We start from the raw sequence: 23406 nt of genomic DNA, 5'->3' as shown, positions 1-23406 counted from the left end.
ACAAAAATTGAATTTATGCTCTTTATGCATTTTTAATATACAGTCATATATGTTTGATAGAATCCAGGTCTTATATCTTGAGTTTATTGAAATGAATGACTAGCTTATCTAACATTATATATGTATTTGTTTATTTGTTTAAAACTTAAAGGAGAAGATGTCTTTTCTAGAAACAGAATGGGGATGTAATAATTTAGGATGTAAATAGCATGGCAAGCACTAGATGGCAGCACTGGCTAAAGTCCCTCTGCCTTCAGTGCGTCTTCCCGAATTCAGTAGTTTTGCTTTGCAGTGCAAGTATGATGAAAGCGTGCAAAGAACAAACAGTTCTGAGGGGTGTATGTAAATATGAGTCCTTCAAGGGGTTTCTGACAGTGGCAAAAATTGTTGTATTCCTTCCAGAAATCTGATGTGAGACATTGAGGCATTTAACATTTTCATTCAATCACTGCCAGAGTTTGAAGGAATGCTGACAGCCCCATTCACGCAGCCCACATAAATACTTGATTTTTCTGTCATGCTTGCTACACTGTTGCTATACTGAACTCAAGCATGATGTGGAAACAACTGCTGCAGAAAAGCTATAAACATTACCTTCACTGAGATAAAATGCACCACATAAAAAATATTTGTTTTTATCAGTCTCCATATGTTACCCTGGACCACAAAACCAATCAGAAGGGTAAATTTTTTTGAAGTTGAGATTTATACATCATACATCAAAGCTGAAGTAAATACGTTTTCCATGGATGTATAGGCTTGTTATGATAGGACAATATTTGGTTAAGATAAAATTGTTGGAAAATCTGGAATCTAAGGACGTTCAAAAAATTGATAATCGTTCTGAATCTGATCTCTAACAAAATTCCTTCACAAAAATTCAATTTTTTCAGCTTTTTGCAAAAAAAAGTATTTCTAAATAAAAATACCTATATTTAAGAGTTTATAAGCAGAGAAAAAATATAGGAATAAACGTTTTTTTCTCGTTTTGTTTGATTTCTTATTGTTTGTTTGAAAGTAGAAGGTTTGTTCATTCATTTTATATATTTGTATATATTTTTATAAGAAAATTGTCCTGGAAGGCATTTTGTGAAAAAATGCTAGCGTGCAACTTTTCAAAAAATGGCTGGCGGGGAATGAGTTAATGATTTTTACCCGGAAAGATAAAAAAATTATTGGCATACAATAATTAGTACAATATTTTGAGGTGAATGTTTTTGTTAACTGTATAGACTCACAATTGACGTATATTCTGTAAAGGGAATAAACATCAAGAAATGTGTTAAAAAATCAAACAACATAGAAGTTTAAACAGTACAACATAATGGAAGAATAAACATCTGTTCCTCACAGCGTGGTTTTTATGTTGAATTAAATATGACGTCTTCTCTAAGGATCTGTTTAATGGCTTCACTGATGGGTTTTGCTGTTTCTTCTTCATCATGATTTGATTTAAAAGCTACATGCACAGTGGATGCAACTTACTTTACACGAGTTTCATTCAGGTCTGGTATGATTTATTCCTGTCAATATCATTGTTAACCATGTGAACAGTTATTATGACATGTGACAGATGCAGAAGATGGAGGGTTTGTGGCACGTGTGTTTGTAAGTGCCGGGTGTGGAGTTAAATTTCAAGGTCTGCTGGGTATTCATAAAGGGGACAGGCTGCAGGAAACACACAGATGCTTAGACGCCTGAGCTGTGGTATCTTCTGCTTCAATGATGTCCTTATGATACCCAGCTCCACCTTAGCCAAACACTCTCATTTTTTTCCTCACCTTGATACTGGCCTGGGTTATAATGGTCCTTAAGCCACTTCAGTGTGAGTTGATGAGATTTGATGAGACTTAATTCTTTTTCCGCCAGTTTTTTTTTTTTTTAAATTGCCAGCCAGTGCCCAGCATTTTTTATGATTTTCACAAAAGTTTTAGGTCTTCCAAAAAATGTTCTTCTTAAAATATTTAAACATACAATATATTATCAAATGAAAGAACAGACCCTCTGTTTTCAAACAAACCAAAAATGTTTCATCCTATTTTTTAATCACCTCTCAAAATGGGTAGGTTTCTTTAAAAACACCAAATTTTGAGCAAAAAGCTGAGATAATTTCATATTGAGATAATTTTGATAGAGATCAGATGCAGAGCGATCCTCAAAACTTACACGGACATAGGCGTACAGCTGTTTGCCCTAGGGGCGATACTTTTGGGTTTTATAAGTTGCGGAGAATAGCGGTATTGTAAAAAGCCAGAAATACTCGTCATTGGGGGGGGGGAGAGTTACAGAAATAAATCACTGAAAAAGAAAAACTACCATTTATTTTCCTTTATTTACAATCCTAGTTGTATATGACATTCATTGAAATGTGTCTACACTCTCAGAATGAATGTGTTAAAAACAACATCAGTGTTGACTCTGTGACAACACACTAAATGCAATGTCCCAGAATACACCCATATCTGTGTTATTATTGAAACAAAACATTTTGTGTTAACATAACTTGGGTTTTATTTTAACATAAGATCAACACAAAATGACACACAATGTGTTCAAATTACACATAATGGGCTTTATCATACACCCGGCGCGATGCAAGTGTCTTTTTCTAGTTTCAACCAGGCGCAAATATCATTTTCACGTTTAGTGTCACATTGTTTAAATAGCAAATGCATTTGCGCCCAATTTTTCACCCATGGGTGTTCTGGTCTGAAAACGAGGTGTGTTCAGGCGCATTGTTGGCGTGTTGCTATTTTGAGGCAACTTATCGTAATCAGATTCTAAAACGTATATTCTCTGTGCATCTCAATTTTTTGGAAACGTCATATGAGCATAAATCTTAGGAGCGTTAGTTAATGCCAACACAATTGTTTATGTTAGGTAATTGGGCGTTAACCTTAGACTGTAAAAAATATGGACGTAGTGTCCGTGACGTAGGTTTGTGAAGAGCTTTTTTTTAATCCAATAGTTGGCGGTGCTTGCCGTTGCCGTTTTGGCATCGCGTCACCGCGCATCACTTGCAGATATCCGAAAATGGGTAAAAGGCGGGATGTGGGTGAAGCTGAAGTGGCTGATTGCTGAAACCACGGCCGCCTAGCTCGACGGTAGTGACAGTAGTGGCTGTTCACCCATCACTTAAGTGGCCACCCTTAATTATGCAGAACTTTAAGGCTTAATGTAATTTAAATGGATGAGTTATTAAAAAAATCACCCGTTACAGTTGTCACGAAGGGCAGAATTAGCTATATAGACCGAAACCACTTTTTACCATGCTGTAAACACATTTATTTCTGCTGTAAAGTTTTAACATGGCCATTTTAACATGGTGGGGGGTCTATGGAAATTGACTCCCTTTTGGAGCCTCTAGCGGCCAGTCAATGAATTGCAGTTGAAGTCACTTCCGTGTTGGCTTCACGATTCAGATCGGATGGTTGCCCCTTGGCGTTAAAGCAACACTATGTAGTTTTTTACCTTTAAATAATGTCTCTAAAATTATTTCAGTGATAGAACAACTTTAAACTGGACAAATTGTACTGTTGCTGCAACCTGAGCAACCTCCTAGCTGCTACAAGCACACTCTGAAAGTGGCGGTGGAGGGTAGAGCACACAACCCCGCCCCTCCCCCTGCCTGCAGAAGGTTGTCTGATACCAGGCACTGTTGCAGTTTTCAACCACATGGGGGAGCTGTAAGTCATTTTTACATGGAAACTACATAGGGCCCTATTTTAACGATCTGAAACACAAGTGCAAAGCGCAAGTGACTTTGTGGGCAGATCTTGGGTGCTGTTGCTATTTTCCCGGCGGGAGAAATAACTCTGGCACCAGGCGCAAATCAATAAGGGGTTGTTCTGAAGTAGGTTCATTATTCATAGGTGTGGTTTGGGCGTAACGTCAAATAAACCAATCAGAACGTCATCCAACATTCCCTTTAAATGCAAGTGCGCAAGTTCCATGGTGGGTTGCTATTATTATGACGGATTTACCAGGCGCACGCCAGGCGCGGTTCACAGCCGAGGAGACCGACGTTCTTGTAAGAGCAGTCAAAGACAGAGAAGTTGTTTTGTATGGGGATGGAAGAAACTCGCCCAAATCAGCGTCGGTTAAACAGGCGTAGGAGGAAATAGCCACAATTGTCATATCAGCTGGCATCCCCAGGACGTTGCGCCGCAAGCGCTACAATGATGTCAGGAGATGGGGGAATCCCAAGCTTGCCAGCATAAATCGGGCATGCCGTGTAACAGGAGGTGGAGCTGCCTCTACACATGACCTGACGCCAGCAGAGGACATCGCTGCGTCCACCCTCACCGCTGAAAGCCAAGAAACGCAAGCAGTCCAACCCCAAAGTACACTTACAAATCAAGTTCACATACACTCTAAAAAAACAAACGGTGCTATATAGAACCAAAACTGTTGCTTTGGATCGTAATCATAGAAGAACCGTTTTTAGTGCCATATAGCACCGGTGAAGCACCAGTGAAGCACCTGTGTAGAACCATATAGGGGCCATATAGAACCACTATAGCACCAAATATGGTGCTATATGGCACTAAAAACGGTTCTTCTATGATTACGAGCAAAGAACCACTTTTGGTGCTATATAGCACCGTTTGTTTTTAGAGTGTACATTAAAACATTTTAATTATTATTTAAATAAAATAAACGTAATACAGCCACACAACAAACTTATGAAAATATTTTAATCGTTATTTGCATGATAATTTTTTAACGCAGCCACACAGAATAAATAAAAACTATCACCACAATGCTCACCACAATGATTTCCCTTATCTCATCTGTTAATTTTTTTTATTGTAACAATTTATGATTTGCAAAAATAACTGTTGCATCTGTGTAGATTAGATAAGCAAAGTGTGTGCACGTTGTGCACGCTAAACATTATGGTCAAGCATGCGCCTTTAAAATAGCATAATGAACAACGCGCAACGTGACTTTAGACTAGTTTTTTTTTTGGTCAGTGGTGCAAATGTTTTTTGAAACTGCAAAATAGCATCAAGGATGGTTTGCGCTGGAACACGCCTCCTTTTTTGCGCTGAACCGCCCAGGGAGCGCAAGTTCAGGAGGGAAAAACCCGCTGTGCGCCGGTGCAAAATACGAATGATACATGCGTCACTGACAAAGTCAATTGCGCTGGGTGCAAGATAGGGCCCATAGTGTTGCTTTAACTAATGTTAACACAACTTTGGATTTTTAAAATGTGTTAGTAAATGATGAAATTAACACGAGCTACGATTAATAAATGTTTTAGAGGTATTGTTCATTGTTAGTTCATGTTAACTTATGCAATGACCAAAGCTAACAAATGCAACCTCATGGTAAAGCGTTACTATAATGTTGGGGATTCATTTGAAAATAAGGCAACATTTCAATTTCTTTACAGTTTGGTAGCTTGGGTGTAATTTGGCAGCTGTGCTGTTTTGCCTGACATAGTAGCAAAAACTGTGTTATATTTTTCAAAGTGACCAAATTCACTGGTTTGCTCTGTGAAAGGCACCCAAGCTGAAACAAAATTGCCTTATTGAAGCATTGCAGAGATTTAAAACCATGCCAAGAAATTGTAGATTTTTCTGATGTGTGGAGTTCTTTTGTATAAAGCCTCATTTCTGTAATTGCACCACAGCCCCAGATGGATTTTATTTTGGTTCAACACTTGCATATGCCTGGACTGACAAATACACTTTAAATTTGAGAGGTAACGATAAGCCTGCATTGCAGTTTCATTTCCAGTTGTGGAAATAATACTGTGGTCATTTAGATAATGTATTGCAATTTAAATAGTTCTGACAGTTTTCCACAGTACAAATGGTCATCTAGAGGGGTTAGCTCTTCTGGACAGCGTCGGGGTCGCTGAACCTCAGGATCTTAGCAGACGCTCAAAACGGCTCCGGACTACTGAAGCATGAAATGACCGTACATGAAAATTATCTGTAGCTGAAAGCTAAATTGCCTTTGTTCCCTCTCTATCTCGATTCCTTTTCCATTCCTGCTCCTTATATTGAGCAATCATTTACTATATGCGACCCAACAGTAAATAGCCTGTACTATGACATAGCTTTTTTACTTGGAGCTATTAGACACAGAAAAGACACAGAGTTTATAATGGAAATGTACTTGTGTACGCTGCCAGTCATTGAACGATAGAATAGCGAAGTCTGGGCTGCACATCCATCTGGACTTTTGGAATTTATTATCTCAAAGCTCTCGGAAAATGTGGATAATTAACTGCAACGATAGAAAAAAACCCTCATTGTAGTTACTGGCTTTTAGCTTCACTCTACATTAATTAATGGAGGTCTCTCATGATGGAAATAAAACAGAAGTCTCTTAAAAGTCCATTACTGTTTCCAGACGGCAGGCATTCAGTGCTGACCAGCAGAAGACATGGAAGACTAAATGTGTTTTTTTTACTGCCGACATTTTTAGGCAGACTCCAGAATTTGTAGTTATGGCGCAACGAAAAATAAAAAGAGAGTAAAAGAGTTGATAATATAGTTTTTAAATGCTCAATACACATCACATGCAATATGACTACTGTACCAACCAAGCTTTTACTTTAAGTGCATTCAGTAGATGATGATGTTTAAGATGTTGTTTGTCTTTCTTATTTTGTGCTGGTGTTGTAGCCCGCTGCTTATTTACAGTATACCCCATGAGAATAGACAGTGAAAAGCCTTAACTGGATAGTCTGTTAATACTTATTTACAGATTTGCACCCTTTGAAACTCTGACAAGGTGATACTTGAACCTGTGGATGTTTCAGAATGCAAGATGTAAAATAAGTCTCGGCTGTGCCCAGATTGTGTCTGTTAAGTTTTAGCTCAATATTCCCTTACGGATCATTTATTATATCACGTCCAAAATTCCCTTTTTTAGGTGGTATTCATATGTGTACTTTTAAATGCAAAGGAGCTACTACTCCTCACTCCCTTACCAAAGGAGTGGGCGCTTTGTTAAAATAGACCCTGATTCCCATAAACACAGTCTGAAGGGGATCGCACACCGGCCACGCAGCTCAGCGCCGCGTCACGCCTAGGAGAACTCGGAGGTATTGTAAACCGGAAGTGCACATTAAATAGCGCGAGCTTCGTCAAGATAGCGTCTACTTCAAAATGCAAAATATACGTTAGCAGCCAATGTTACTTGTTAATGATTTGGGACACATATGATGTTATGTAATGTTAAACTATGTGAGTGGCGCTGTGTGGCGCGACAGGGATTTGAACAACTTCCTGAGTCACAGCTGGGCGGCGCCGGTGTGCGTACACTCATAGAAAACAATGTGTTCGATTTTTTTTTTTAGAACGGCGCGGCGCTGAGCTGCGCGGCAGGTGTGCGATCCCCTTCAGATAATAGTATCTCACTTTGGAGATAAGACAGACAGCGTAAAGTTCGCTGAGAGCAGAAACTATGGTAGTACAGGACTGTCAGTCAATGTATGTGGGCGGAGCTTTATCAGTGTGATGTCACATTATCAAGAGAATCAAAGTGTCAATATTCTATCGTTCAATGATGTCACATTATCAAGAGAGTCTAATGCGACTGCACTGGTTAATGGGGATAAAAAATAAAGTATAGGTAGATTTTTTTTCATTGTATGGTGGTGGTTGCCACAATGCCAACACCCATTCATGCCCAAACACTTTGTAATAGTGGATTTTCATTAGAAATCAACTGATATATCTGTTTCCCAATATTTCCCTGATATCGGGTATCGGTTTAGTAAAATCAGTTTGGCCACCTTTGAGTGTTGCACGATGGACTGTCATTTATCTGAGGAGAGGAGACTACGGGCCCTATCATACACCCGGCGCAAAGCAGCGCAATGCACGACGCAAGTGTTTTTTGCTAGTTTCAGCCCAGAACAGTTATCATTTTCACGTTTAGCACAACATTGTTTAAAGGGGTGGTTCAATGGTATTTCATGCATTCTGACTTATTAACAGTTATAGAGTTGTTTCCTCATGCTAAACGAGGGCAAAAAAAGTGTCAAAAAAGCAGTTGGGCGTGTTACAGAGTATTTCTGTGACGAATGCACTTCGCCAGGGTTCGTACAAGTTTCGGAAAGTTTTTTTTTTGATTATGGGTCCAGCTGACGTTTCAGGGGTTTCTGTACGTATCACTTCTTTATAGACCCCTTCACGGTTCACGTCACAGGCTGTTCCCACTGCGCATGTCGGGGTCAGAAAAGTAATTACAGCAGATTGAGTTGCGTATTATTCGGTATCGTCAAAAACGCCTACTTACGTCGTGGGCTGTGAAAATCGTACCAGGTCTTCCGTTAAGTTTTCGCGATTCATGCAGAATCTCAAAAACAAAAAAATACAACATCTGCGTCTGCAAGCAATTAACGTGCAGACTGGGACAATGCATATATCAAAGAGGCTTGTGTTTGTAGTGCTCACTTCATTTGAGGTAAGTCATAATTTTTCAGCACTGTTAGATTAAATTATAAAGCCTAAATGGTATGAACAGTTCGACCCTGTGCTGCGCGCGCACCCGATAGTCATTCAATGTTTACAAACCTTGAAGGGGTCTATATGGGCACTTCCCCCGGAAAACCCCGCCCATCCGTCAATCAGCGGGAGACGCTAGAACTTACAAACATCACATCACGCGATAAGCTTTGTTTAATTTGAAAATTAAAAAATGGCACGAAAGAAGAAGTGTATTTTTGGATGTAAGGAGAAGAAACCCAGCCTTATGGAAACAATGGATATAGTTTATTATCCGGGGTAGCAGCAGAGTTTTGCGTGTGTGTTTGATGCGCTGAATTTCATTGAAAAGTCCCAAGCAGGTCATGAGTTGCATGCAATAAGTAAGACTTCTGTCTTATGTTGGAAATAGATGCGTGCATATTATATAAATGACACAAAGATGTAGTGAATCATAAGTTAAACAGTATTGTATAGTGTTGCATGACTCGTACTCGCTCCTCCCGCGGTAGTAACTCCTCCTTCATTTTTTCGTACGTTATCGGAAAGAATCTGCAAAGCTAATCTTTCTTTTATAAATCTGATTGAACTAAAGACTCTTTGGAGATATAAAGGATGTAATACTACTCTATAGGTACTCCAGATTAACATCAGAAATGCAGTTACAGCGTGTGTTATTTGAGCTTTAAATAGCTAATGCATTTGCACCCATTTTTTGTGCCCATAGTGTGAAAGGTGCAGTGTGTAATTTTTAGAAGGATCTCTTGACAGAAATGCAAAACTATATTATCAGGGGTGTATAAAGACCGTTTTATATTGAACCGTTATGTTTTTATTACCTTAGAATGAGACGTTTCATCTACATACACCAAGGGTCCCCTTACGTGGAAGTGGCCATTTTGTGCCACCATGTTTCTACAGAAGCCCTTAACGGACAAACTTTTTTTACTCAGTTGTCTCGGACGATAACATGTTTTTCCGGTGGCGGCTACAATAGCTCTCTATGCGTTTCAAAAGCGAGGTGGACTGAGCCGTTGGTTCAATTTCGCAACCTCACCACTAGATGCTGCTAAAATGTACACACTGCACCTTGAAAACGAGGTGTGTTCAAGCACATTGTTGGCGCTTTGCTAGCTTGAGGCAACTAAAATAGACTACTATAATACTGTTTTGGTTATTTAAACTGTTAAGCGTCGCTGTCCCGAATACGGGACGCCTAAGTTTGCATTAATATTGTTGATGTAAATTTTAATCTATCACTACAAACGATATATTGTTGGAAAGGTCTAAGCCTCCAGAATAGACATTTCAACAGTGTTTTATAAAATAAATTATGTAGGGAGAGTAATTGATTCATTTATGAAGAGAGTGTGCCTCAAATAATTTATTTTCTGCTAAATGTCACTGTCCCACCAGCAGGACGACTATATTTACTTCAATATTTGCATATGAATTCTTATCTAATCATGACAAACTGTATATTGTTTGAAAGCTCCAAGAGTGTAGATTTAACTCAATAGGGTAGGGTGACGCTTAAAAGGTTAAAGCGCGTGTTAGTAGTATGTGTCTATAAACGAGACGATACAGGCGTTTGCTTATTACGCACATGGATGCACAGCTAAGTCAAAGTAAAGTAGGGTTGCATGATAAATCACATGCGATACTTCCACGATAATTAATGCGAAATTGCCCAGCTTATCAGTGAACTACTGCTTTGTGTAGTAAATGTCGCTTCATCTGAAAGCAGGTGATTGAGATTTACTACTAATCAAGGAACCGGCTTTACTGCTGATTTATTGTGCAGCTAAAGTAAAGCGAGACGAGCCGCATTGTGCCGAACATAGTCGTACCACGCAGTGGACAGGCGCTATCATAATGTCTGAGAAACAGATACAGTTTGATATTTACAGTACAAATGACCATTGCACGAATTAACCCACACATTAGGTCATTATGGTTTACATGATGTTAAAGGAATAGTCTACTCATTTTCAATATTAAAATATGTTATTACCTTAACTAAGAATTGTTGATACATCCCTCTATCATCTGTGTGCGTGCACGTAAGCGCTGGAGCGCGCTGCGACGCTTGGATAGCATTTAGCTTAGCCCCGATAGCATTTAGCTTAGCCCCATTCATTCAATGGTACCATTTAGAGATAAAGTTAGAAGTGACCAAACACATCAACGTTTTTCCTATTTAAGACGAGTAGTTATACGAGCAAGTTTGGTGGCACAAAACAAAACGCAGCGCCTTTCCAAGCGGAGTCAAAAGAGGAACCACACTTCATGGCGCAATAGCACCCCCGGGAGCACCCCGACTCGGCGCAGTAACACCCTCCCTCTCCCATTATGAGAGTGAGAAGGGGAGCGGACTTTTCAGGCAAGTCGAAGTACTCCCAAAAGTGCTATTACGCCATAAAATATAGTTCCTCTTTTAAATGCACACAGATGATAGAGGGATGTATCAACAATTCTTAGTTAAGGTAATAACATATTTTAATATTGAAAATGAGTAGACTATTCCTTTAAGCATCAAAGATGGCATCCCAGCTGTCTTCTGAATGGCAGGTCTTTGAGAATTACAGAGCTCTGTCTTACAGAAAGAACAGAAAAATCAGACTCCACTTGGTCTCCATCAGCGCATGAAATGGCCATTGTAATAATTTTGCAGCAAGCGCATTAGTCTCTGCTTCATATTCTGCAATTAAGTTCTCGCTTTGATAACCGCCTTATATTCTAAAATGCAAATTGCAGTCTTATGATGTCATAAACAGCCAATGTCCAAAAATAAGTTTTTTTAGTCCACCAGTGGAACTTTGTCGAAACTCATGTTGTCATGAATTGCTTTCGGGTGTATTTTGGTAGTTTAGGTAGTCTTAAATATTTCATTAGGGGTTTCTAAACAGATGGTTCAAAATATAACACATTTTCTGAGAATTGTTACATTCATAACGTTGGGGTTGATCATGTGCTTTCTTTAAAAACTATATATTAATGTCAGAGCTAGCATCAGAAACTGTTATTGTCACCTTATTCACACTTTTTAGATGAAGAGACATCAGAATGGCCCTGTAAAATGGACCCCCATATCTGTTATGTCATGATCTAATGTAATCAAAACTTGGATGAGCATGAAGGGCTTTTGACAAGCTGAACGCGGGTGAGAATTATCAGCATTTCACACTGATTCTGGCACGTCCACTGATTTTTAAATCGTTTATTACATTCGGTGTGGCTTCAGTTGTGGTTTTTTCTATCGTGTCTGAGGAAAGAAAGGTCTGAGAGTGACAAGGAGAATGGAAGCGAGACGTTGAAAGTTTTATTTGGCCTGATCACATAAAGTTAATAGGCAGTGAGAGGGAAGTTAGTATGACAGAAAGTGTATCGATTTTGCTCGCAGAGCATTAAATAACGAAATGTTGGATGGCATGTTCAGCACTATTGCCGCAGATTTATTGTGGGATGTCTGCTTTTATTAATTGGACGTAATGCAATGGCTTTTAATGGAACATTTATGTTGTTTCTGTGAAGCCTCTCACCATCTCACCATTGTATATGAGCTGATAGATTATGTTGTCTAAAAACGTGATGATTTTTTAAGCAGATAAAATATGAGAACTATATTGTAAGTCGGAAAAGCACTTAGTTTGCAGCACTTTGACCTCGGGCACAGTATTATTAACTGAAGTTTGAGCGAGAGTGAGAGTACTCAGGAGTGATGATGTCACTGCACGCCGTGGTCGAAGTGCTGCAAACTAAGTGCTCTTCCTCAATACAATATAGTTCTCATTTTTTGTCCGCTTAAAAAATCATGTAACCGTCTTTAAATAGGGAAAGCATGGAAGTGTTTGGTGGTATCTAAATTCATTCCTGTTTGGATCCTAAGGAATGAATGGGGCTAGGCTAAATGCTAACACATTCACAACGCTTTGTACAAAGATTAAGTGTACGCATTGAAAAAAGATAGGTATGTATTAATTTGTCCAAGTTGAGGTAAAATCATAGTAAAATATTGAAAAACTGTGGTGTTTTTCTTTAATGCCTGGATTCCGCGACTGTGCCTTAATTTTCCACATCGCGGAAATCAATCAAGCCATGTCATGCCAAACTGGCATAGCCTATAAGCTAATATCACGTTGATTTAATGATCACATTAAATTTGGAGCTAGTGCATCAGAACACATTAAACAAACATAACACAAGTGCACCACATATTTATTATAACCTTTATTTAATGGGGATATTTTACAAGACTTTTTTTAGGATGAAAAAAAATCTTTGGTGTCCCCAGAGTACGTATGTGAAGTTTTAACTCAAAATAAAAGATCAGTTATTATAGAATGAACGAAAATTTCCACTTCGTATGTGTGAGCAAAAACGTGCCATTTTAGGTGTGTCCTTTTAAATGCAAATAAGCTGATCTCTGCACTAAATGGCAGCGCCGTGGTTGAATAGTGCAGGTTAAGGAGCGGTATTATTATAATAAGATCTCCTTCTCTAATTTCAATGACCTATTTTTTCACATGCTTGCAAAGAACGGTTAGCAAAACTAAGTTACTGTATTGTTCTTTTTCAAATTTTCCAGGTTGATAGAAGTACTGGGGACCCAAATATAGTATTTAAACATGGAAAAATTCATGGAAATTCTGCTTTTTTCGTGCCATTGAGCATGAATGTCTTTTTTGTGCACAGATTTCTATAAATAGTTTGTGTCCGTGGCACAACTTTCTTTTTCATGTCATTTTATGTATTGTTTTCTCATAGTTTTTTCCTATTTTAAATCATTGTCGGTTGGGGTTAGATTTGGGGTTTGGGTTAGGATGTAATTTGATGTATTGGCATTTTATCTTTTAAACTAGTCTAGAGAATTTTCGTTTAAACAGCTGCTCAATTAGTCGCAGCGCACATGCTAGTTCAAACATATAAAAATATAAAAGAATAACAATGGAAAATTGTAGAAAAAAATCAGAGAGATATTTAAACACACAAAATACACGACAGACGAGTAGTTATACAAGCAAGTTTGGTGGTACAAAATAAAACGTAGCGCTTTTCTAAGCGGATTTAAAAGAGGAACTATATTGTATGGCGTAATAGCACTTTTGGGAGTACTTCGACTCGGCGCAGTAACACCCTCCCTCTCCCATTATGAGAGTGAGAAGGGGAGCGGACTTTTCAGGCGAGTCGAAGTGCTCCCAAAAGTGCTATTACGCCATACAATATAGTTCCTCTTTTAAATCCGCTTAGAAAAGCGCTACGTTTTATTTTGTCCCACCAAACTTGCTCGTATAACTACTCGTCTTAAATAGGAAAAACGTTGATGTGTTTGGTCACTTCTAACTTTATCTCTAAATGGTACCATTGAATGAATGGGGCTAAGCTAAATGCTATCGAAGCGTCGCAGCGCGCTCCAGCGCTTTCGTGCACGCACACAGATGATAGAGGGATGTATCAACAATTCTTAGTTAAGGTAATAACATATTTTAATATTGAAAATGAGTAGACTATTCCTTTAATGCAGCATAAAGTAACAGATGTTTCAAAGCTCCAGACTAATTGTGCCATATTTTATTAAACAGTAATTTAGTTTATAGAAAGTGAACTGTTCCTTTAAGGGTGAGCTGTTCCTTTTTATGCTTGTACAATTTTACGTCAGATGTGTAAATCAGAGTATCGCACGTAGGACCTGTATGTGTTTAGCCCTGTCATGAGTGAGACAAGTTTACGTCTGTTCGATGGAATTGCCACTAAATGGCTATAGTGCCTCCCTGCTCTGCTTGGGCAAATCATTACTTTATGTTAATTTGTTGCTAGATCCAGGAGCTAGCCAAACAGATCCCGCATCTCTCCATCTGGCCAAGCAATTTCAAACCGAGATGGGAGGTGGTAGGTGCTGCATGTGGGGGGGGAGAGAGATGAATAAGAGGCGCTTTTTAATGGTCTAGTGTGCATTTATTGACTGCTGGGAAATTTTCTGAGATCAGGCAGCAGCTAAATTGCCTGCTCCCTTGGAGTTATTCATGGAGTCACAATGTAAAGCAATAATTGCCTGGCAATAGTGGATGCAATTTCTATGAGCGCGTGTCAGACCACTTTACTTACAAAGGAGAGACTGGCTCATCCGCAGCGTAATGATGGAAGTGCACACGGAGCATCTTTTTAACGCTTTCAAAATGGACAGCAGAACCGCCATATTGTGGCTTTTGTCACGGCAATGATGTATAGATTTACCATAGAAGAGTCTATACTGTAAATGAGACCACTTTAATAAAATGGATGAGCGAGATATGGAGGGATAATACATTGTTACTGTTATTACAGTCACAGCTCCTTAATGGCCTGTTGAAAAAAACGGCCTGTTGTTTGTGGTTGTAATACTCAGAGGTGTTAAAGAGTTGTTAAGTTGTGTGTTTCTTGAAGTCATTGATTTGAACTTTTACCCATAAACATGTGCGCTATATTAGGTGAGTCCAATAAATGTTAACCTAAAAAGAGTAGATAGTGAAGCTGTAACATATCAGACTGTCTGTCTGACATTACTATGTGACATGAAGGTTTGTACCATTGGTATCCTTGTAGATGAACAAATAAACCACATCGGTGTCATTTTGAGCAGAAAAAAAAAACATTTTAAGTGGAAGATGTAAATGTGGACTTTTAGGCTTAGACTTTATCTTTATTAGTACTCAAGGGTAATACCTTTGAGAAGTAACATCTGTAAAGGTAAAATGTACAGCCGCAGAAAAAAAGAGATAATTTCAAGTTTATCTGAATACTATTTATTGATATTTGTTGAAGTGAAAATTATACCTTTTTTGTTTTATTCTGTCAGCTACACACAAAAAAAATTCTGGCAAATTTCTAATAAATTATAAAAAAGGTTTTATTTGCATTTATTTACTAAAAGTTGACATAGGAAAAAAATTGTCAAAATAACAAAAAAGATTTAGATTTTGATTAGGCTTTCTACAAAGAAAACAAGTTCAAATTCATTTTTTAATAACACAATGCTAATGTTTTAACTAGAGCTGGGCATAGATTAATCTAGATTAATCTAATTCAAAATAAAAGTAATTCTTTGCATAACATAATGTGTTTGTGCTGTGTGTAATTATTATGTATATATAAATACACACACATTCATGTATGTATGTAAGATACATTTATGTGTATATATATTTATTTATATTTTTATATATTTAAAACTATATATAAATATACATTACATTTCTTAAATGTATATATATATATATATGTATATATATGTATATATATGTATATATATGTATATATATGTATATATATATATGTATATATATGTATATATGTATGTGTGTGTGTTTAAATTTAAATTTACATAATATTTACACCCATTACAAACTCATATATTATGCAAATAAATTACTTTTTATTATGCAAATAAATTACTTTTATTTTGTATGAGATTAATCTAGATTAATCTATGCCCAGCCCTAGTTTTAACATTTATTTTAGGAACAATTCTAAAGTTAATATCTGATTGAATAACCCTGATTTTAATCACATATTTCACGTGTTCTTTCATGTCACTCCTGAGGTTCGCTGTTGGAAGTGAACAGACACTGGACTGAAATGATAACAATAGGCTACATGTAGACATGATTATAAAAGGCAAAACTGAAGTAGTCTATTTCTTTTTTTCTGCGAGTGTATTAAAAATGATTTCTACTTGAACACATGCAGTGAAATAAAATGCATCTTTATTTGACACACAAGCCAAACAACTTAAAAAGTACACGTCAAAAAATTACGTGAAAGGGGGAAACCCAGACGCTCAAAAGTTTTTAAGTGGACATATGATGGGTACGACTGAGCAAATAAATAGTCAAAGTGTATTTGGTAACACTTTACTTGAAGGGGTGTGCATAAGACTGCATGACACCTTCATAATCATGACAACACGTATCATGAACATGAAGGAGATTTTATGCACGTTTATGACAACTGTCATTAAAGGACAAGTTCTGTATTTTACACTTAAAGCCCTGTTTTCAGATTGTTAATGATGAAATAGAACGGTATTGAATGAAATTCGGACATATGATGCTGGCCCGAGAATTTTCGTTTTCTGTTGTATCCACCCCCCACCTCTACAATGGCTGCATAGGTGCACTGGAACAATCCTTCCTAAAATGCATTAAACTTTCGTTTACAAAGACGTGAAACTCACCGAGTGGTCAGGGGTGTTCACTGATATGCTCACACACAAATTGCTGCAAAAGGTGCTTTCCAACAGGTGTTTTAGCATTCGTTGTAAACTTGTGGACCTATTTTTCCAGACGCCCCACACCCGTACTTTCTTCCGCTGAGAGCTTAAATAATAAACACTCCAGCCCAGTTGGTGGCGATAATCCACCTTTGCCAATTGCAAGAACACAAACAACTCAATTTCCGTTCCCGGCGGCAGAGTAATACCGTACCTCACAGCACATCTAATACAAGTCAATGAAGTTGGCAAAAACTACGATAAAACCTGTTGGAAAGCATGATTTGCAGCAATTTTTGTGTGAGCATATCAGTGAGCACCCCTGGCCACTCGGTGAGTTTCACGTCTTTGTAAACGAAAGTTTGGTGCATTTTGGGAAGGATTGTTCCGGTGCACCTATGCAGCCGTTGTAGAGGTGGAGGGTGATGCAGCAAACTCTCGAGGATTCTCGGGCCGGCGTCGTGTGTCCGGATTTCAGTCGGGACCGTTCTATTTCATCATAAACAATCTGAAAGCAGGGCTTTAGGTGTAAAATACCCAACTTGTCCTTTAAGTGTCATTTCAAGTTCAATTATGTCATAATGCAAAGATGACATTGTTTGAGTTGTCTTTTGTCATGATCCTGTCTTGAGGTCACAGTTTTCTAGTCATAGTGACAGGATTATGGCAGCCCAATGTTTTTTGTGAGAGCACTGGCTTTGTTTTTCCTAGCCATGTGCTTTCTGTCTCGTCTCCTGACCCCGCCCCCTTGTTTCCTCGTTAATTTTCCCATTATTGTTTGATTCATGTCACCTGTTCCCCTCTTGATTTGTTCCCCTATTTAATGCCCTTGTGTTTGCTGTCCTGTGCTCGTTCGTTTTGTACCAGTCCTGTTTAAAGCTCAAGTCTAAGTCAAGTGTATTTTGTCAAGTTTATTGTCTGCTTAGTGTTAAAGGACAAGTTCGGTATTTTACACTTAAAGCCCTGTTTTCAGATTGTTTATGATGAAATAGAACGGTTTTGACTGAAATTTCGACATTTGCGGCTGCCCCGAGAATTTTTGGCAAAGGCCATCTAATGGCCTCTGTCTGCTGCTAAAATATGTCATTAATGTTTGTGGCAATTACGAGAGTTGTCAGAACCACGGTTTTGTGCCGCTCTGTCCGCGGATGAAAGGGTGGCGAAGGGAGAGAGGAAGTGGGGAACCTTGGGAAGGAGGTGCTGCTGAGGTAGTGGCAGTGCCTCTTTTGTGGCATTAATTATGCAATGGCATCGCTACTGTATCTTAACAGAGCTTCCTTAGAAATACTGTGATTTTTCAGAGGTTGTGAAGTCAAACAAGAGTCGAGCAACTCTTAGCGCACAATTTTTATGTCTAAAAGTTTAGGTTGACATCATAAATGACTTTTTGGTTTTAATAGATGTCGCTAGTTTATCACAGCCAAAGCTTTGTGTGTCAATTTTTTTCATGTGTGTGCTCTGTTTTACCACTTCGCTCTCTATCTCTCTCTATCTTCTTCCCACGTACGGCCCTGTTTCTGCTGATCTCGCTTGTCTTATTACACCCCGAACATGTGGAGAGCTCCTCCTGTGCCTCCTCATGCCGCTTCGAAGACATGATTGGCTGTCACACTCATGTTTGCAGAACAACCCCTGTGACAAAAGACTCTCGAGCATTGCGCTCACGCAGGAACTGATTGACGGCTCATCAGATACGAGGAACACTATTGTGTTATTTCCCTCTTCTGTGGCTCATGGTAAACCCCTGCAGTGGTGCCTCCTCAGTACGTTTTATTTTTGAAGGAATAGGTGCCTTTCAGCCTAGGGTATTTTTTTTCCCACATGACTTGGGGCGTCCCCCGGACAGGCATGTCATGGAAAAACTTAAATTGGGATTTTAATGCGGTGTAGTACTTGTTTTTTTGGTTTGAAAGCTGTAGACCGGCCACCTGCAAACTAGGGAGAGGTTGTTGCATGAGCGCAGCTGCAAATCAGCTTCACGTCCTATAAAATCCATGATGGCGTAATGGGATGTTGCACCAAGCTGCAACACTAAAAAACACTAGAAACTGCGATTGGCTTGGATAGATTAGATTTTTAGAGCAAGTTCGACTGGCTGCCACTAACATGCAGTGCAAAGTGCCAACGCTAGTAAATGACAGGTGGCACTGATTTCCTTCATTGGGGGAATTTGAAAATTGAAAAGAATAAATCTCTTCCTCATATTCATTTTCCCCTCCACTGTGCTTTACTGGATCCATTGATCCAGGTTAGACAATGTTAAAAATGGACTACAGGTGCAGGCGAATATCATCACCGTTGTTAGCGCCTCCTTCATTTTTGATTATGCCCATGGTTCTCCTCGACACATCCTTACCATCAAAATCCTGTTGGGCTCTGGGCTGGGAAAAGAGAGGACCACATGTTTTGTATCCGGCAAAATAAAGTGTCTTCTCATCACCCCCATAATTACCTCCTAGCTGTCACATCCTATTGCCTTCTCCAGGCAGAGAAAATAGGGTTTTGCGCATTGTGAAGCTGGCCGGCCCGGGTTGCCTTTGGTGGCAACACTGATCTTGCGACAGAAATTGCCCACAGGACAACCTTTAAATCTCCCACCCACTGCATGTGAGGATTAACAGTAAATCTGGCCTGACAGAAATGTGTTTACTTTCTCCTCAATGTTCTGTCAGAAATATCGCCTTGCTCCAAACCTTTTTTTGGACCTGAGGGTGTGGCACCTGAAAGCACTTCATAAATAACACAAAATGCATTTAACTTCTGTTGTATAGGGGAACTTTAAGATATGTTGGTGATTGTGTTAGATATTAAATAATATGTTAAAGGGACACTCCAATTTTTTTGAAAATATGTTTTTTTTTAAATATGCTCAAATGTGCTCCCCTAGAGTAAAACATTTGATTTTTACCGTTTTGGAATCCATTCTGCTGATTTCCGGGTCTGGAAAATTTTAGCATAGCTTAGCACAATCTATTTAAACTGATTAGACCATTAACATGGCGTTAAAAAATAACCAAAGAGTTTCCATATTTTTCCTATTTAAAACTTGACTCTTCTGTAGTTATATTGTGTACTAAGACTGCAAAAAATTATTAAAAGTTGCGATTTTCTAGGCAGATATGGCTAGGAACTATACTCTCATTCTGACGTAATATTCAATGACTGTGTTGCCGTACCTTGGCTGCAGGAGGCGCAATGATATTAGGCAGTGCCCCGAAAATAGTCCCCAGCTATTGAAAGTAACCAAGGGGACTATTTTCGGGCAGTTCATAATATCACTACGCCTGTTGCAGCCATGGTACATCAGCAAAGTCCTTGATTATTACGCCAGAATGAGAGTATAGTTCCTATTTGCCTAGAACATCGCAACTTTTCATTTTTTGTCGGTCTTTGTACACAATGTAACTACAGAGAAGTGAAGTTTTAAATAGGAAAAATATCAAAATTCTTTGGTTATTTTTTGCTGTGTTGCTAATGGTCTAATCAGATTCAATGGATTATGCTAAGCTATGCTAAAAGTGGTACCGCCAGACCCGGAGATCAGCTGAATGGATTTCAAAACGGTAAAAATCAAATGTTTCACTCTAGTGGAGCACATTTTCAAAAAAAGTGGAGTGTCCCTTTAAGACTTTTGTTGTAGTAGACGTATATGTGATCCAGTCTGTAAAAACTCAGCTAAGAGTTTTCTACATAAAATCATACATAATGTAAAGAACATTCTGTGAAATATATAACCTTGATATCTTTAATCTTGAGTAAAGTCATGTCAAAATTTTAAATCATCCAAATCAAACTTTGATGCTCATAATTAGATCACAAGAGTTTAACCTAATATTCCTAGATAGGGTCACATAAACACTAGACAAATATGTCGCTTTTGTTAGCTAGGGACTGGACTGGACCAGAGCATTCAGGACAATGGGATGGAATGCCAAACAAACTGCCAATAATTTACTTTTCTTTTTGACTTGAGGGCCCCAGAACAGCGTTACAGATCATTCCAGCCTAATTTAACCCCCGCACACGCACACATGGACTCCCCACCCAGCATAATTAGGTGAATGGGGATTTTTGTCTTTTGAGTGATGATTCGAATTGGGCGACCGGCCTCATATGCGGCCCCATTTGGAGCACAAAAGCCAGTCTTTTGTCGGGGTGAGAGGGTTAAGAGAGCTCATTTCACGGCAGTTTATTTGCCCGGGTCCCAAAGGGACATCCCTCCCAAAGTACTATCAACTTCACCAGCTGGCTCTGGGGTGGGATGGCAATAAAAGACCCTCTGGAAAACTAATGTCCCATTTAAACAGCATTTATGACAAATCAGATGCTTGTGAGGGAATAGCTTTTTTGGTTTGTTTATGCTTGATTCAAAATTTGTCAACATATTTGCAATATAAGATTCCCTATAAGAGTGTTTGAACAATAGTATGTTAATTCGTAGCAAATTAATATGCAAATTAGACTAATAATAGTGTTTATTCTTCATTGTAGCATTCCTTGCTGTGACACTTTTGAGTGACACTTTATGATAGCTTGTAATAATAACTTCATAAATGAGATCATGATTCGCACTCAAAGAATTTATTAGATTTCTTTATTTTACATCTGGAGGGCAAAACACAGACGTTTCGGCCTAATGCCTTCTTCAGTGTGTTAACGTCTGTGCTTTGTCCTCCTGATGTAAGATAAAAAAATCTAATAATTTTTTCTGTCCGAATCATGTTCTCATATACACTGTAAAAATTCAAAGTTGTATTAACTTAAAATTTACTTTAATTGGTAAGACTTAATTTTTTTTTAAAGTTTAGAAAAAGGTTATTTTTTAGGTGTTTCCAGTTTAAGTAGTTTTTTCCACCTCAAATTTTCTCACTTTATGTGTTACCACTTGAAGTAATTTGTTTAAGTAGAATCAACTTTCACTTTTTACAGTGTATATTTAGTAAGTAACTATACAGATTATCGCACTATAACAAAAACAAGTAACAAGAGTGGTGCAAACAACGTTGTGGAAAAAATTTTAAATAAAAAACCATTAATAAATACAAATGGACAGTACAGTGGTATCCTTTATAAAAATGAACCATGGTTTTACTAAAGTAAAAAAACATGGTTAGCTGTGGGCAGTATAACCAAAATTTTATTTCACGATAAGATTTATTTTATATCATGATAACGATATGTATTACGGTAGAGTTTTTTTATCTTTTAATAAGGTTTTTATGTTATTAAAATACTTAATGCTATAGAATTTTCATCATTCTCACAAAAACTTATATATGCATAAAAAGGTAACTTTTTCTTTAAAGGGACACTCCATTTTTTTTTTTTTGAAAATATGCTCATTTTCCAGCTCCCCTAGAGGTAAATATTTAATTTTTACAGTTTTGGAATCCATTTAGCTGATCTCCGGGTCTGGCTGTACCACTTTTAGCATAGCTTAGCATCGCGCCTAAAACCCCCAAAGATTTTCGATATTTTTCTTATTTAAAACTTGACCTTCTGTAGTTACATCGTGAACTAAGGCCGACGAAAAATAAAAATGTGCGATTTTCTAGGCAGATATGTCTAGGAACTAAACTCTCATTCTGGCGTAATAATCACTTTGCTGCCGTAACATGGCTGCAGGAGGCGCAATGATATTACGCAGCAGCCGAAAATAATAGTCCCCTTAGTAACTTTCAATGGCAGGGCACTATTTTCGGGCAGTGCTTAATATCATTGCGCCTCTTGCTGCCATGTTACGCAAAGTTCTTGATTTTAACGCCAAAATGAGAGTATAGTTCCTAGCCATATCTGCCTAGAAAATCGCAACTTTTAATTTTCCGTGGGTCTCCAGAGTCACCATCGGTTGCACTGCTAGATGCCGCAAAAAATCTACACGCGGGATCTTTAATAATAGTAAGAAAATACCATGCATTTTGGACGTCTATAATGCTAAATTGTATTCAACCAAACAACACATAATTTGGTAAAATATGTTTAAACGTCAATGTAAATATACAGGAGACACAGTTTCAAAATAAACTGTATGAATGTACACTAACTAATGAGCCGTTAAGAATTATATAAACTGTTAATGTTTGTTAATGACTTATTAATGAGAGTTATGAAAGCTATTATAAAGTGTTTGAATGCTACATGATCTTAAATAGGTTTCAATAAATTCATTAGTCCTGTGTCAATGTTTCTGCAGCTTCACAGGCGCTCGGCAGAGAGACTCAGGGAGTTGTGTTGTGCTAACAGAGGCACCTTCATTAAAATGGGCCAGCACCTGGGAGCTTTGGATTATCTCTTACCTGAAGAGTACACCAGCACGCTGAAGGTCCTTCATAGCAGAGCACCTCAGAGCTCTATGGAGGAAATCAAGCAGGTCATTCGGGAAGACTTGGGAAAAGAGGTTTGTTTTCTTACTGTATGTAAATAAGAGCGTTTGCATCACAGACACGGGACTTAAAGGTTACTATTGCCGTTTCAAATAGCCCATCATAATCTGTAGTTTGAGTCTGTTACACTCTCAGAAATAAAGGTACAAAGGTTGTCACTGGGACAGTACCCTTTCAAAAAGGTACACCTTTGTACCCAAAAAGTGCATATTAGTACTTTGAACTGCCAAAATGTACCTTTAAAGGAACATATTTGTACCTAAATGGTACATATTAGGACCTTTTTTAAAGGGTACTGCCCCAGTGACAGCTTCGTACCTTAATT

General features: G+C 38.2%; 1 protein-coding gene across 2 annotated transcripts in view; it reads left to right on the top strand.

Moving 5' to 3' along the window:
• adck1 (aarF domain containing kinase 1) overlaps nucleotides 1-23406 on the top strand; it is a 158569-nt gene that overhangs the window by 23611 nt on the left and 111552 nt on the right. Inside the window, exon 4 of one of the 2 annotated variants that reach the window (XM_055171809.2) lies at nucleotides 22892-23095. The exons of the other annotated variant lie outside the window; for it this stretch is intronic. Within the exon in view, the coding sequence (XP_055027784.2) occupies nucleotides 22892-23095 (204 nt within the window). The remainder of the gene's footprint in view (nucleotides 1-22891; nucleotides 23096-23406) is intronic. 2 annotated transcript variants of the gene reach the window in all.

This window comes from Misgurnus anguillicaudatus, chromosome 7, assembly GCF_027580225.2.
Source record: "Misgurnus anguillicaudatus chromosome 7, ASM2758022v2, whole genome shotgun sequence".
Lineage (NCBI taxonomy): Eukaryota > Metazoa > Chordata > Actinopteri > Cypriniformes > Cobitidae > Misgurnus > Misgurnus anguillicaudatus.
The sequence above is the reverse complement of the archived record's forward strand: the minus strand, read 5'-3'. Positions and strand labels throughout refer to the sequence as shown.